The sequence below is a fragment of the Sorex fumeus genome, unplaced genomic scaffold, assembly GCF_029834395.1.
Source record: "Sorex fumeus unplaced genomic scaffold, SorFum_2.1 ptg000002l, whole genome shotgun sequence".
Taxonomy (NCBI): domain Eukaryota; kingdom Metazoa; phylum Chordata; class Mammalia; order Eulipotyphla; family Soricidae; genus Sorex; species Sorex fumeus.
In genome coordinates, this window is record NW_026606059.1 from 38237254 (window position 1) to 38253735 (window position 16482).

General features: G+C 40.3%; 1 protein-coding gene across 1 annotated transcript in view; it reads left to right on the plus strand.

The window, feature by feature from the left end:
- Positions 1–7490: 7490 nt before the first annotated feature.
- CA8 (carbonic anhydrase 8) overlaps positions 7491–16482 on the plus strand; it is a 121168-nt gene continuing 112176 nt past the window's right edge. Inside the window, exons 1-2 of the mRNA XM_056109951.1 lie at positions 7491–7710; positions 8681–8872. Coding sequence (XP_055965926.1) covers positions 7611–7710; positions 8681–8872 — 292 coding nt within the window. The 5' untranslated portion in view covers positions 7491–7610. The remainder of the gene's footprint in view (positions 7711–8680; positions 8873–16482) is intronic.

A 16482-nucleotide genomic window follows, 5' to 3' on the forward strand; every position in this document is an offset into this window, starting at 1 on the left:
TTCATACACAAAATGGAAACAGAAGTCTTGTGACCAAATTGTTCCTAAATTTATCAATTGTATAGGAATAAATTCACATTCTTAAAATAAGCATTTGCAGTTGACTGTTTTACTTTAAATGATTTTTGTATATTAACTTATTTAATTCCCCCAATACTCCTTCTGGTAGTACTATTGTGGTTCTTATTTGGCATCATTTGGGTTTGGGTCACACCCAGCAGAGATCAGGGACTATTTCAGAGCTCTGAGCCTAGGCATGAATTCTTGCAGTACTCAGTAGACCAAATAATGTTGCAGTGATCAAACTAGGGTTGGCTGTATGTAAGTAAGCATTTTACCTTCTGTTCTATCTTTCTGATTTGGCAGTTCTTATTTTATAGAGGAAGAAACTGTGCAGAGGTTACATAATTTGATTAAGGTCAAAACTTACTAAGTGACAAAGCCCTGAACTAAACTGTCTCTTGATATATTATGTTAATGCTAATAATGAGATGTTAATGCTTAATGATATGTTTCCATCTACTTTTGAAGATGATAAGTTTTGAATAATTCTTAATATCTAATGATTATTTTCTCATCTAACTCTCTAATGTTTTAGTTTAAGTCTGTTTTTCTGTTACATCTCTTGTCAAGGTAGGGAATATCAAGCTGTGATGGGGTATGTTATGTCTCTTAAATAATTAAGACTCAGTTAAACTAGTGCAGTTAGTCTTGTTTAGTGCTTAGTGGATGCTAAGCACCAAGCTAGACTTTCTCTTCCATCATTGATAATTATGCTAAAACTAATATTCAGTGAAACCTAATCAAGAGGTTCCAATCATAATGTAAACATGCTGTGCTCCATTAGCATTAAAAATGCTTATTGCTTTGTGTATTTCATTAGTGTTCCTGGTTCCTTCTCATTACACAAACTCTTTATGGAACAGAAATACTTAATATAAAACATTTTGAATGTTTTCTGCTTTTTTAGAAGCAGCATTTTAAACTAAGTTGGTGCTTAATTCATATCGCATTGAGAATTGTTTCCAAGTGTGAATGGATGAATAACCAGGTATTTTAAATGGGATATATATATATATATATATATATATATATATATATAATGGTTAAAACCTGACTCTGAGGTTAGGAGTTGGAAACAATTATGGAGTGAGCATTGCTATAGAGTGGGTACAAATTTTTAACTCTTCCATTTTATTAGTGGTGTGCACAATAGGACAGCATTTACTTTTCTGAGTTTCAGAAAAAGTAAAAAGTACTCTTACATAAAAAGTAACTTTTTAATATTATTATGAATTAAGGAGTTGTTACATACGTAGCAGGTGATCTGTAAACTCTTATCCAATGAGAGAGAACTCGGCAGGCCATCAATATCTCAAATTTAGGTTATGAGGCTGGAGCAAAAGCACAGCAATATATTATGTTAATGCTAAGTAGGGTGTTTGCCTTGCATGCGACTGACTCGGTTTGATTCCCAGCATCCCATATGGTCCCTTGAGCACTGCTAGGGGTAATTCCTGAGTGCAGAGCCAGGAGTAACCACTGTGCATTGATGGGTGTGACCCAAAAAGAAAAAAAATTAGGTTGTTAGCCTGAGCAGGACAAGACCAAGTTTGAAGAAAAGCCGTGCAGTGGGAATGGAGCAACCAAGGTATGAAATCGAGATAGACAGGATCAAATATACAGGAGGCGGAGGACAGAAAGGGAAGAGTCAGACACAGTGAGGGATGAATGTGGCTATGGAGTGTGGATGTGAAAGGGAAAATATTTATCACCTAGATCTCTGATTCCCTTTTGTATGCCTAAGTAGACAATATGCAAAACCAAGAGTGACTTATAGGGCCAAAGAGATAGTATAGCAGGTAATGCATTTGCTTTGCATGCACCTGACTGGGTTTTGGTCCCTGGTTCTACAGATGGTGCCCCAGTTTCCTCCAGGAGTGATCGCTTAGTACAGAGCCAGGATTAAGTCTGAGCACCACTAGTTGTGGCCAAAATAAACCAGAAATTTGTGACTTATGAATTTAGCCATTAATAATGAATTGTTTTTATAATTATTGACTTATTAATAAGTAACAAACGTATCACAGGGGTGCAAGATACTAATTAAGGGAACTGGGGAATTGAAGTGAAGAGGTGCTTGGAACTAATTTCTGCTAAGTTATTATTAACCAAAAAAAATGCTCAAAAAGTAAGGTCTATTAATTGAAAAAAGATTAACTTGCTGTATGTCTCTTTCCAACTTGTTTTTCTTTATTATTGACCTTTGACCAGACCTGGTCCCACCAATCCCCGTTTGACTGAGGCACGATGCGATAGGGTAGTAGGGTGCATTTCATTTGGAGAGCTGGTGTTTGTTTCCTAACCCTTCCTACAATCTATTATTCTTTTGGTGATGGATACAAAAAAAGTGTATTTGTTGAGTGCAATAACTCTGAAGGGAGAGGGTTTGCAGTTTCGAAGGAGCTCATGTTTTACCTCACATCATGGAACCATTTTGTGACATTAAAATTAAGCAAATCACTGAAAGAAACAGATACACAACTTAAAGGTATCATTTTATAATTTTATAAATGTCCAAAGTGTTGGCTAATGTGTGTCTGAATATGAAAAACTTGATCAGCAAGGGAACCTACACTGTTTTTTAAAGTTTGAGTTTTTGTCGTCTGTTTTTCTCCTATCTATGGGCTACAGAGCATTTATTTATCTTGAAAGACCCAGCTTGCCTTGTCATGTTCTTTCTGAAACCCTTTCTGACACACCTGTTATCAAGTCAAACTGATCACTCTCCTTTTTGGTGTGGGTTCACTGCACCTCAAAAGATTTCACCTTAGTAACACTTTTTATTTTACTAATGTTTTTGTAGAGGGTAATCAGGTCATTGAATGGTTGATGACAAGAAAGTTAATTCCTAAGTCTCTGCCATGTGTCATGTGGGGATGAGTCAAAGAGGAATAAGTCGAGGGTGGGTCATTTATTAATACTTGCCTTGTCTAGTGAGGCGCTGGGTTTGGTCCCTGGCACTGCAAAACTCAAACAAACAAAAGCCAAAGGGGAATAAGATGAAACCTTGTTTTTGGATAGCTCATAGTCTCCGGAGAAAATGTCCTCATTGAAAGCAGAATATTCAGTTAAGGCTCAGAGCACTGTGCAGGGGATTATGGAAGCTCTAGGAAGGAACACTTAGCACTTGAGTAGGGTGTTTTGTTCAGAAAAAGACCAGAAAGTCTACTTGGAAAAGATTTTACTTGCTAGGTAATTTTTGAAGTCCTCAATATAAGGATCTCAAACATTATAACATTATCTGCTGTCATTTTGGTGCTGCAGAGGTCTAGGGCCCTCGCCATTGCTGGTTTTAGAAGTGGAGAGGTGGAGCTCATGTTTACTTAGAAGAAAGGGGAATTTCTGTAGATAAAAGTTTTTTCACTGGCAAGGTTTTCAGGATCAATTTTAGGACTGAGGCTTTAAGAAATTTGCAAGTTGAAGGTAAGGCATTTCTTTATACCTTATGATTCTACATTTTATAATAATACATACTGTCTACTGTCCTGTTGTTCATTGATATGCTCGAGCGGACAAGAGTAATGTCTCATAACAAATTGTGAGACTTTTTGTTACTGTTTTTGGCATATTAAATATGGCATGGGTAGCTTGCCAGGCTTTGCCGTGCGGGCGAGATACTCTCGGTAGCTTGCCAGGCTCTCTGAGAGGAGGGAAGGAATTGAACCCAATAATAATACATAATAAAATTAAAATATAAACATAAGCAATGATACAAATTGTATGATTGCAACATATAAATATATAATTATGAAATTATATATTTCAGTGATTTTATAAAACCATAAGGAATTTGTAAGTTGGAGGTAAGTTGTTTCATAATACATGTTCCCTGCAGAGAGGGACTTTTACTTATAAGAAACAGATATGCAAAAAGGAGTCAGAGAGATAGTACAGCGAGTAAGGCGCTTGTCTTTCATGCAGCTGACCCAGGTTCTATCCCTGGCACCACATAGTTCCTGAGATCATGCCAGGGGTGTAAGTCAGGAGTAAGCTCTGAGCACAGCTGTGTGTGCCCCAAATACGGCTCCCTTCCCAACCCATAAAAAGTTTCTAATTTGGTAGGAATTATTTGTCAAACTATTAGTACTATCGTTAAGATATTTCCATAACATAAGGTGCATACAGGAAGCATATCATAATTACTTATGCCTATCTGGGACCAAAACTCATCCATACAATGAAAAAGATTTTGGAAAGGTAGGAAAAGGTTGTGAAAAGGAGGAGAGTTGAGTAGGTATAAGTGAATTGCTGGGAAGTAGTCTTATTATCTTTGTTTCTTTGATATCTAGAATAGTTTTTCCCTTTCCAGGAATTTATATGTTTTTCCAAGCATAAAATAGCAATTATCGATATATCAGTTTTAATAGTTGTTTTATTGATGTAGGTTGGCTTAAGTTATGCAAACTCAGAAAGTGGGGAATATAAAATTAATTTAAGAATCAAAGTGCTAGGTTGAAATAAATTAACAATCTATATAGAGATATATGGAATAGCTATGGACATAATATAGAACATGTATATTTTTAGATTATCTTATTATAGATTTAGGTGTACTTGTTCTATTTTGTAAATCAAAGAATTGGCCTATATTTTTGATCTGTGTGTTTAGACTTTATGGTGACAGACATCCTTATAATAACTAGAAATAGAAATTCCATCTTTAGTGATAATATAGTACAGGGATCTGAGAAGAGAAGGTCTTAAGGTGCTGTTAATTAGCAGAAATCTGAATCACAGAGTCTCAAAGCAATTAAGGCTGCTAATTGAATATTTAGATGCATCGTAGAATAGCTCATATGTTACTGGACAGGGTAATTTCAGTTTTACATTATACACATGATGCTAAAAATTCAAAAAAAACATGGGTAAATATTTGGTTGCCTAGTAGTTAAATGCATTTATGAATGATGAGACATTGTTTGGTATATGCAAAATTGCCTATTAGCTACAAAACTCAATATTAACAACTTAATCTTTCAGATTGTGTGTTTTAAATATGGTACTCTATTTACTTATGGAAAGTCAAGTGATTTTCCTATTTTCTGGTTTGGTAATTATCTTTATAATCCATGGAATACATCATTTGTTTTGGGTTTTGGGGCCACATCTGGTGGTGTTCACATTTCTGTGCTCAGGGACCAGTCTGGTGGTGCTCAGGGGACTACATGTGATGCAGTGGGTAGAACTGAGATTGACTGCATGCAAAGAAAGTGCCTTAACCCCCTGTACTGTCTTTCCATTCCCTATTCATGTCATCCTTTAAATGCAATTGTTTACACAATGGGCAAGGTACAGAATCAACCCATGATTTGGGGTAGAGGGGCAAGTACATGGCAGCTGAATCCAGGTTGGCAGTACATTTTTATTGTTGAGTTCCTCCAGGAGATGCATTGGCTGGAGCACTTGATTAATGCATAAGCATACTTATGAAAAGAAAGCTGAACAATGGTACAATGGGTTGGGTGCTTGCCTTGCATGTAGCCAACTCAGAGTAGATTCTGGCACTCCATATGGTTCCTTCAGTCCCACCAGGAGTAAGCTCTGAGTATAGATGGATGTGGTCCCCCAAATGAAGCAAACAAAAAAAGAAAGCTAGGACTAGGGAGCTGAGACCACAGGGCTTTCAGCTGGTCCGAGGAGCATCACAAATAGGTCCCCAAGCACAGAAATGCTTGCCTATTAAGTATAGCTAGGAGTATCTCTACCTCTGAGAAGTTTAATAAAGACTCAATTTTGTTTTTTCTTCTTAAAATTTCAAAACAAATATTGAAGGGATAGGAAGAACAAAATGTTCCTTTATGAAGACTATCAATGGAAAATGGCTAATATTTTGGGTACTGCTTCTTATTATCACTTTTCATAGTTCAGGCTTTAGAGCAGGCTTTTGCTTCGGTCAATCTCAGGTTTACTGAGTCACAGAGGACAGATGCTATCTATGGAAGAATAACCTGGCACGAGTAAATGAAAGACTTTAGTATCTCTCAGGCTGTGTTCTGTGAACGATGGACTTGTGTTAAAAGAAATGAAAAATTACAGGCATGTTTGGAATCCACAAGTTACTCTCAAATGTAAAGCTGCCCAAAAGTTTCCAGAAAGTGACAAAATTGCATCCCTTCCACCTCTCCCTTCTCAGTTTCAATCCACTATTATAGAGAAATTTCTAATAGCTCATTAAGCAGCTTTTAAAAACTGATCGGGCAGTGAGGGCTTGGAGTACAGAACTGAAAAATACTCATTCAAAACAGCATCATCATCCTTCTATGAGGAATTGAACATTCACAACTATGTCACGATTTAAGACTGGACTGTCAAATTGCTGACATACAGCTTGTAAAAAAGTGCTAGCTTGCACACACTGTACACGGCTGAAATCTGACCTAGTTATGCAGATAGACTTTATACAAATAAAGAGTTGATCTGGCTCAGGTTTTTTTGTTTGTTTTGTTTTGTATTTTCTATTCTGGCTTGAGTTTTTGAAAGATGGATGTATGGGGGGCTGGTAGCTGTAGTCTTGAGTATTGGACAGGAGAGTTTGTTTCAGAAGTAACAATGAACCTGTGTGGATCAGAAAAGTTCCTGTTTGTTATGCAATGTGTGCATTTCATTGTTTACATGATTTCACTGGGCGATTGGGAGGTGTGTACACAGCAAGTTGTGCATGAAGCAGCACCTTGAACTCGGAAACCAAAAGCAAACAGCCTTTCTTTATTGCCTTTCACGACTTGAGCCTTTGGAATAATGTTTTTGTTTTTCTTTTCATGGCAAATTTCCCTTAGAATCTACCAACTTTTCCAGGTTAAAATAGTTTCTTTCTTCAGTGTTTTTAGGAAGTGCAAATTTTCTTGGAAACCTTTCCACGCTCATTTCCACTTTGCTCTGAACACGAAATTCAAGAGTAAATAGAGAATCAGAGAAGGAAACTTTTAATTTTGATGTGGGGTCTTACCACCCATTTTTCTATCTACCCACTCCATCCTCCCTCCCTCCCTTTCTCCTTCCTTCCTTCCTTCCTTCCTTCCTTCCTTCCTTCCTTCCTTCCTTCCTTCCTTCCTTCCTTCCTTCCTTCCTTCCTTCCTTCCTTCCTTCCTTCCTTCCCTCCCTCCTTCCCTCCTTCCCTCCTCCTCCTCCTCCTCCTCCTCCTTCTCCTCCTCCTCCTCCTCCTCCTCCTCCTCCTCCTCCTCCCTCTCTTCCTCCCTCCCTTCTTTTCTTCGTCGGTTTGGGGGAGCAGGGATTGGAGAGGTTAGGTGGGTTACAATGGGGACCCTAGCCATAGACCAGGGCGTCTTGTTCTGGACTTGGCAGTCGCTCGGACCCATAACCTCCAGTCTTTTTCCTTCTTTCCACCCCGGGCCCCGGAGCTCCTGTCGAGGGGGTGGATCCTCCTCCTGTGACACGCCCCGGACGGGTTTATAAGGCTCCTGGTCCGCGCGGCTGTAACTGTGGCCGCTCGGCGCTCGGCGGGGACTCGGGCCGGGCCCTGCGTCCGCTCCCCGCGCATCGCCCCGCGCTCCGCTCTGTGCCTCGGGCTCCCCGCCCCGCCGCCGCCCATGGCTGACCTGAGCTTCATCGAGGATTCCGTGGCCTTCCCGGAGAAGGAGGAGGATGAGGAGGAGGAAGAGGAGGGCGTGGAGTGGGGCTACGAGGAAGGTAACCGGCCCCCGCCGCGTCCCGCGCCGGGTTTCTGGAAGGTGCGGCGAGGAGCGCGCGATCCGGGGTTCGCCCGCCGCTGCGGTTCTACCTGGAGCGTGTGGGACGGTGCGTGGCACCTGCCCACATCTGGCCGGCCTGGAAGCCGTGGCTGCACTTTCTGTCTTCAGAGCAGCCGAATGGGACAGGCAGACGCTTCCCTCCACACTTCTTGTCTGCTCCCAGGACCCGGTGCTGTAGTCGCTCAGCGCCCAGACTCCGGGAATGATAGCGACGCGCGCGACTTTCTGGACGGGTCCGCAAATTCAGGCCGAGTTGCAGTGGGCTCGGCGGGGACGACTTTTCCAACAAAGTTTAATTCCCTCATTGTTATCCCGTAAGATGTAGGGGCTCTCCAGAGAGCTGGCCAGAGGAGCTGATGGTGACTGCACGTATTGAAATCATGTAATTATTAATTCATTGCTTTAGTTATTAAACCGTGGCCAAACAGGCGTTTATGCACGAATGTGTAAGTAAGCATGTGTATGCAAAGGTACGCACACATCCAAATACTGTATTCACATTTTTGAGGTGGGATGTTGATTTATTTCTAGCAGATGAATGGGTTTTGGCTGTCACCAGTGCTAGTGCGAGTGCCACACAAAACCGAACTAATGATCAGAGGAAGTTTTTGTGGTGTCATTTTTCTTTTCCTTAATCACTTAAAGGTGACCTGCACTTCCTAGCGCCAGAAATGGTCACATCTATGTGGATGAATACAAGCAGAGTACTTATTTAGTTCAGGCTTATAACGTGGATTTGGGAATAGTTAAACTATTCAAATATGAATACAAAAATTCACACAATGTATTTCTTCTGCAAAAGCACAATAGTTATAGTCTTCTTGATAATGTCAGGGATCACGAATAGTGTTTAAATTTTACTGTCATTATTTTCAACCTGTTCCAAACTTGCTTTGTTTTGTCCGTAGGTGTTGAGTGGGGCTTGGTGTTTCCTGATGCTAATGGCGAATACCAGTCTCCCATTAACCTAAACTCAAGAGAAGCTCGGTATGACCCCTCACTGCTGGATGTCCGCCTGTCACCAAACTATGTGGTCTGCCGAGATTGCGAAGTCACAAACGATGGACACACCATTCAGGTGATCCTGAAGTCAAAATCAGGTATTCTAGAAGATGCCTTTTATATGGTCTTGCAAATAAGTCATCTTGTACCTTTTAAATTCAGTTTGTATGCACTTATGGGTAAGGACTAATACAACTCTGTTGTAAGGATATCTTTTTCCATTGCATATTTTGCAGAATTATTTTGGGAAATGTTTTGAAAGGATAAAATGATGACATGATATGATATAAGTCTTAATTGTTCTACTTTGTGTAGAAATACTTCTTTGTGTAGAACCACTGGAACTACTTCAGATAGTCAACACTGGAATTTGAAGAGAGATATATGGAGGTGCCATCAAATCTACATTTTATTGCAAATTCTTTTACTGCTTTTTAAACTACTGAGGGGGATGTATTGCTCTAATCTGGCTTCTCAGATAGAGTTTATAGATTAATTTTATTCACTGGATTAATGTGAGCAGAAGAGTTTTTGTCTGTTTGGGCCACACCTGGTTATGCTCAGGGCTTACTCCTGGTTTTGCACTAAAGGATCACTTCTGGCAGCTTTGGGGGACCAAGTGGGGTGCCAGGGATCAAACTGGGTCAGCTGCATGCAAGGCAAGACTGTAATATCTCGTCCCCAGCACAATTTTTGTTGTTCCTCCCAATCATGGCTCAGGAGGTTGGGGCCGCTTTGTACTATACTTGGTGAACTAGCAGGAGGTTCAGTATTTGGGCCTGGCATCGAAGTCCTCGATAGTGCTTAATGGCCACCAGGCCACACATGGTGGTGTTCAAGTTGCTAGCTAGGACTTGGGATCAAATTCAGTTCAGTTCTTTGAGTTGAATGGGAAGAATTGTAACTAATAAGAACAATAAATAGACCATTAAAACTCAGCTATATATATATTTTCCTGTCTTTTGGTTCTGGTGATGGACAGTTTTTTTCAAGTAATATGGCATTATTACATAGTTTCAAGTGTGCATTTTAATAAAGCATTAAATATATAAACTATATGAATCTCACCACTAAAAAAGTTCAGTTCTAAAAAATAGGGAAATAAATGTTCAAGACAATCCTTTACCATCTAGCTGAACTTTTAGTACCCTATTGACCTACCTTCTTCTCCGTTTCTCTTCTGTTAGCTATTAAATAGGTCTTATAATATAAAAGTTTTAATGCTATTTAGCTCATCTGGTTGCCAGTAAGAAAATTAAAAGCCAAACAAACATGTTCTTTTATTTATTCTTAAGGTTTTTATTTTCCCTTCTGAATCTGTTTGAAATAAGTCTGAAATAACTTGTCATAAAGTCTGGGTGTAATTACCAAAGAAAGTTGTTTTTGGCTTAAATGTAGAGGAATTAAAGCAGAATTAAAAAAATTAACCTTAGTATGTTTTTTATTGTCAGTAGCAACTGTATTTACCCCTTGGAAAGAACATATAATAAGAATATATTAAAATGTGATTAATAGACAGTACTCAAATTAATTCTAAATAGATATGTTTTGTACTTCAAATGATGTAATGTTTAACTTTATATTTGGCAGGGAAATTATTGAATTTTTATTAATTGTAAATGTTCCTAAACTTTAATTTAGTTTAGTCAAGCTATGTGTATCCCCCCAAAAAGGTTCTAGATATTATTCATGTTTAGTGTCAGAAAATTTTTAGAGTAAATTTGAACTTCAATCAGAATTTTTTATGGGAGTATTATCTGTGATGGGACTTTATGCAATGATTTCTAAACACACAAAATATTTAACATACTGGTAGATAAAATACTTCAAGATAATATTACATGCTGGTGTGTTGCGATGTCTTAGCACTTCTGGAAATAAATATTTATACACCTATACAGCAAAAATGTATTTCACATTATGCACCATGTAAGTATTGTCTACATAAAATGGATACAATGGATTTTGAGGATTTAATAGTGAGTACAATGGTTTTCAACTTTTTTTTTTAAATGGGTTTTGGGCAACACCTGGTGTTGCTGCAGACTCACTCCCAGCATGGTCTCAGTGCCTGTGGTCGCTCCTGTGCTTCTTGGGGGACCATGAGGTGCCAGGGATAGAGTGCAGTCCTCCTGCATGCACGTTCATTTTCCCGCTCTCTGAGTCCCTAGACCATGTTTGCACCTGTGGCCTTGTGTCAGTTTGCACACTGGTCTGCGGGCTGGTGAATGATAACAGTGTTGGTAGAGCGCTTAGTACTTTGTGATTTTATTAGTGTAAATATGAATGCCAGTGCTCAGAAGTGTTATAGAAACATAGACGACAGCTAAGTGAAAATGCTGTCTCTTAAGACATGGTGTGTTTTATGCCCACATAAAAATCCCATAGAGTCCTGCTCTAAGATCAAATTCATCGGATCAAATTGAACCCAACAGTCTGTTCTGGTGCCTTTGCAGACAAACATTACAGTTTTCTTTACCTCGCCTCTGAATAGTGTCAGGCAGTGTTTTCACTCTCTATGAGAGGAATGTCTGTATATTAGTGCTTTTATATAAACTTTTAAATATACTTTTCTCCTTTCTTCCAGTTTTTTCTCTTCCTCCATTCTCCCCTCTCATAGGAACACAAAGGAAAATTTGTTTTTCTGTCTAGGTTTAATTTTGGGACTTGAACTTCTGACTCCTTATTCGTGCTCCGTGGATCTGCTCCTTCAATATCTTTTCTCCTTTCTGCCACTACAGTAATTTCTTTTTCACTTTTTCCCTTTGACTATGTCTCCAAACTTAAAGAGACTATCAGAAAAGTAAGATTATTATTATGTACCAACCAGTTTATTTTTCTTTAAGAGTTAAACTTATTAAATGAATGGGTCTGTGAGCCCTGAATAGCTGTCTATTCATTTATTAAGTCCTACTTTGATCTCTAGCAGAATAGGACAACAGAAAAGCTGGCTACTGGAATAGTATTCTATTGCTTTGTGCCTCTGGTCATATTCAACCCTTCCCATCTAAACTCCTTTTTTTGGTGGGAGCTACTTTCTTTTTTTTAAAATTATTTTATTTTATTCAATTTTTAATAGTGAGACATCATGAGGTACAGTTACAGACTTACACATTTTTGTGCTTGGGTTTCAATTGTACAATGATCAAATACCCATCCCTCCACCGGTGCCCATTTCCCACCACCACGGGTCCCAGTATCCCTCCCACCCCTCACCCCCCCCACCCCACCCTGCCTCTGTGGCAGGGCATTCCCTTTTGTTCTCTCTCTCTTATTGGGTGTTGTGGTTTGCAAAAGAGGCAATGGGTGACAATCATGTTTGATCTATAGTCTACTTTCAGCATGCTTCTCCCATCCTGGGAGGATCCTCCCAACACCTTTATTTGGTGTTCCCTTCTCTGTGTGAGCTCCCTTTTCCCCTATCATGTGTGGTTGGCCTCCAAGCCATGGAGTAAAATTCCTGGTACTAATCTCGGCCATTCTTGGGTGTTAGTCTCCTATTTTGTTACTTTATGTTCCCCAGATGAATGCAATCTTTTTATGTCTATCCCTTTCTTTTTGAGTCATTTTGCTTAACATGATACTTTCCATGTAGTACCACTTGTATGTAAATTTCGTGACTATGTCTTTTCTAACAGCTACATAGTACTCCATTGTGTAAATGTACCAAAGTTTCTTTAACCAGTCATCTATTCTCGGGCACTCAGGTTTTTTCCAGATTCTGGCTATTGTAAAGAGTGCTGCAATAAACAGACAATTGCAGAAGTCACTTCGACTATACTTTTTTGCCTCTCTGGGATATATTCCCAGGAGCTGGATCAAATGGGAGCTCAGTTTCTAATTTTTTGAGAATCATCCATACTGTTTTCCAAAAGAGTTGAACCAGTCGGCATTAGGTGGGAGCTACTTTCAAAACTGAGCTCTCCCTCCATCTCCTCCCCTCCTTTTTTGGGGGGGAGGGAGGGTCACACCTGGTGATGCACAAGGTCTACTCCTGACTCACGCACTCAGGAATTACTCCTGGTGGTGCTCGGGTGGACCATACGGGATGCTGGGAATCAAACCCGGATCAGCTGCATGCAAGACAAACGCTCTACCAGCTGTGCTATCACTCTAGCCCATCCCTCCCTTTTTCTTAGTGTCTGTTTATATCGGGATCTGCCTTTCAAGGAAGATGAGGCAGTTTTTAGACTCCCCTACTTCCCCTCATGATTTCGCTCCCCTGTGGTCTTGGTATACTTAAGTTACTATTTAATTTGAATAAATACTATATATTTTTTATTATTACGACTTTATAAATGCTGTTTCCAGCTGAGAATATATTCAATTTCTTTTATTGAACAATGCAGTGTTCCCCACCTCCTGGAGTTAATGCATTTCTGCTTATTTAGTATTTTATTGATCTAATATGATTTCATTTCCAAACTGACATATGGCATATGTCCTCCCAGGACTGTCAGATACACAGGGAGTCCTTCCTTTCCTCCTCTCTGTCTTTCCCCCCACCCCTTGGAAGCCTTCTCTTCCCTGATTCTGCTACGATCATTGCTCTGGAGGCCCAAGTGTGCTTGTTGCCTGCAAGTCCCTAGGCCTTGAGCCTAGGAAAATGCTTTTGCCCTTTGTTCAGTCTCCTGCATCCAATTATATATTTTATAGATTGCCTCTTCTTGTGGGCTTGTTCCCTCATATCAGAGGATTCCTTGATTTCTAGCCTCCTACAGTTCCTCTTCCTGAGAAGGGAATGTAAGTATCAATATTTGGATAGATCCTGTGCCGCGTATGCCTTCCTTCAGCATACCTCACACTGCACCAGAGTTTGCCTGGGCAGTGCAGTTCAGACTGGAAGTTCTTTCTCAGATATTGGATTGTCATTGCTACATTACTTCTGGTTTTCATTTAAGTATTTTATTGAATCACCATGAGATGCAGTTCCAAAGCTTTCATGAGTTTCAGTCATTCAGTGGTCGAACACCCATCCCTCCACCAGTGTACATTTCCCACCACCACTGTCCCCATTATCCCTCCTGCCACCCCTACCCAAACCCACCCCTGCCTCTGTGGCAGACAATTTCCTTCTTATTCTCTCTCTCCTTTTGGGAATTATGGTTTGCAGTACAGATACTGAGAGGCCATCATGTTTGGTCCTTTATCTACTTTTAGCACACATTTTCTATCCCGAGCGATCCCTCCAACCATCATTGACTCGGTGATCCCTTCTCTATCCCAGCTGCCTTCTCCCCCAGCTCATGAGGCAGACTTCCAACTGTGGAGCAATCTTTCTGGCCCTTTACCTCTACTATCCTTGGCTGTTAGTTTCATATTAGCTACCTATGAAACTAACACTTTCACTGCTGGAACTGAAGGATCATGTGCCTTTCGGCCTTTCATTTTTTTTTATTGCTGTTGGGCCATACTCAGTGATGCACAAGGATCAGCTGGTGCTGGGGACTGAGCCCGGGATCGCACGCAAGGTATATGTGTTATTACTCGAGCCATAGTTTCCTTTTCCAAAAGTTTCCCTTATGTGACCTTTAAAGTTTTTGTTATTTATTTATTAATTGATCAGGGATCATTCTGGTGTTGTTCGGGGCACCATATGCAGTGCTGGGGATCTAACCGGAGGCAGCTGTGTACAAGGCAAGCGAGGCAAGTGCCTGCCCCCCTGTACTATATCCCTTCCTCTGCCCCTATTTATTTATTTTTCTGGAGAAAACATTGGTTTATAAAACTATGTTTTAAGGCAGTGTTTCCCAAACTTATTTTGTTTTACTGCTTCATTTTCAGGAAAAACATAATTACCCAGCCCTTGTCTCCCCGACACCCCTTGAAATGTACCTTCTCTAAGCAGGCAAATATCTAGCACTCCACCCACCCGCATCCCAGGTTTTATTGTGATACTACTCCTTTTTTGAAAGGGAAGACTTTTATCTTCTTTTATAACCAAGCGAGCAGTACTCCATTGTGTATGTCCACCATTCGCTGGTACTTGAGTTGTGTTCATATTTTGGTTATTTTAAATTGTGTTACAGTGAACATAGGCACGCATCTGTGTTCTTGAATATGTGTTTTGTTCTTCAGCTAGATAGAGTATAATATCTGGGTGGCTAGGGAAAGCCCCAGCGGCTCTCCTCGTCATCTGCATTTGGTGGCCTTGAGCTGCTCTCCCCCTCCTGGGACAGCGGGTGCCATGGGCGGATGAAGGAGGAAATGAGGACATCAGGTGGTTGATGATCAGTTGATGTTTATTCCATTCTCCCCACTTGCCTGTTCCAGTCTCACTAGGCCCAGCATTCTCGTCTCACACTTCCCCTCATTCCCGTCTCCTACTATTTCTCCCTCTCATCTCTCCATGCTCCTGCTCCTGAATTCTTCCCCTTCACTCTTCTCCCTCTGTCCCCCTTGCTACTCTCTCAATGCTCCACCTTGCTGCCTTGGTCTCTCTGTTGGTGACTCTCTCCAACTTCTTGAATTGGGGGTAAACACCACACCCCTTTCAGCAGCACAATCAGACATATCAAAAGCCTGCTTTGACCAGGCTCATTTCGTTGCTGGGGTAGCTCACAACTTGCCCTGGGTCCATCCAGTCCCTCATCGGGACCCTGCTTTTGGGGTGCGAGGAAGTAAGAGCAACCGAGGCTTAAGTCGAGAGAACAGATGTCCAGGAATGAATATCATTCAGAGTCAGTTGTTACAAAAGCCTGTCTTTTTAACTCTCTTCCTGTGTCCATACAAAAAGGACATTGCTCTGAATTAACTATGCAAAGGACTTAAGGAGAAGAAAAAACAGTATTTACAAGTTAACAAAGCACAAAGAAAGAGGTTACAAATAAACACAGAGGAATGGGAGCACTGTGATGGGAGTAACCCAATAAACCTAAGCTCCCTGTGGCAAGGTGGAAAGGACAAACCAATGTTATCTCTCCTACAAGATAGTGTTTATTTTTTCTTTTCTGAAAACTTGTACGATTTTCTTTCTCATTTTTGCCATTGCACTGAAATTTCACATCCATAAACTTCAGTGGTTTTTTTTTCTTTCTTTTTTTTCCCCTACTCTGTGTTGGGTGTAGGAGGTAGATTCTTTCATTCAGGATAACTGTGTCTTTTATTTGTCATAGCTTACTTTACATTATTTCATTAACAGATTTTCAGGTTTTTGTCTTTTAGTAACTCCTATTTTTCCTTGCCATTTTTTTTCTGTTTTTAACTAGTAGATTTCCTTAACTTATAACTTTCTATTTTTTATTGAACTTTTAATTCCTACTCTTATATTTTTGATTTCTAAAAATTGTACTTATTTTACATTTTTTTTTCAATTTTTAACACTAGCATCCAGGGCCTGGAGAGATAGTACATGTTAAGGCACTTACTTTGTGTATGACTGAACCTGGTTTGATTCCCTGCACCACCTGTGGTTCCCTCAGCACCACCAGGAATGATCCCTGAGCACAGAGCTAGGAGTAAGTCCTGAACGCTACTGGGTATAAGCCCCACAAACAAACAAACAAAAAATTGTACCTAATATTTATTTTACAAATGGAAGATCATTTCCCCATTATTTTCTGGATATATAGCGATAGCACAGCTGTAGGGCATTTGCCTTGCACCGTGGTCAGCCGGCTGAGCTGGGTTCGATTCCTCCACCCCTCTCTGAGAGCCGGGCAAGCTACTGAGAGTATCTCGCCCGCACGGCAAAACCTGGCAAGCTACC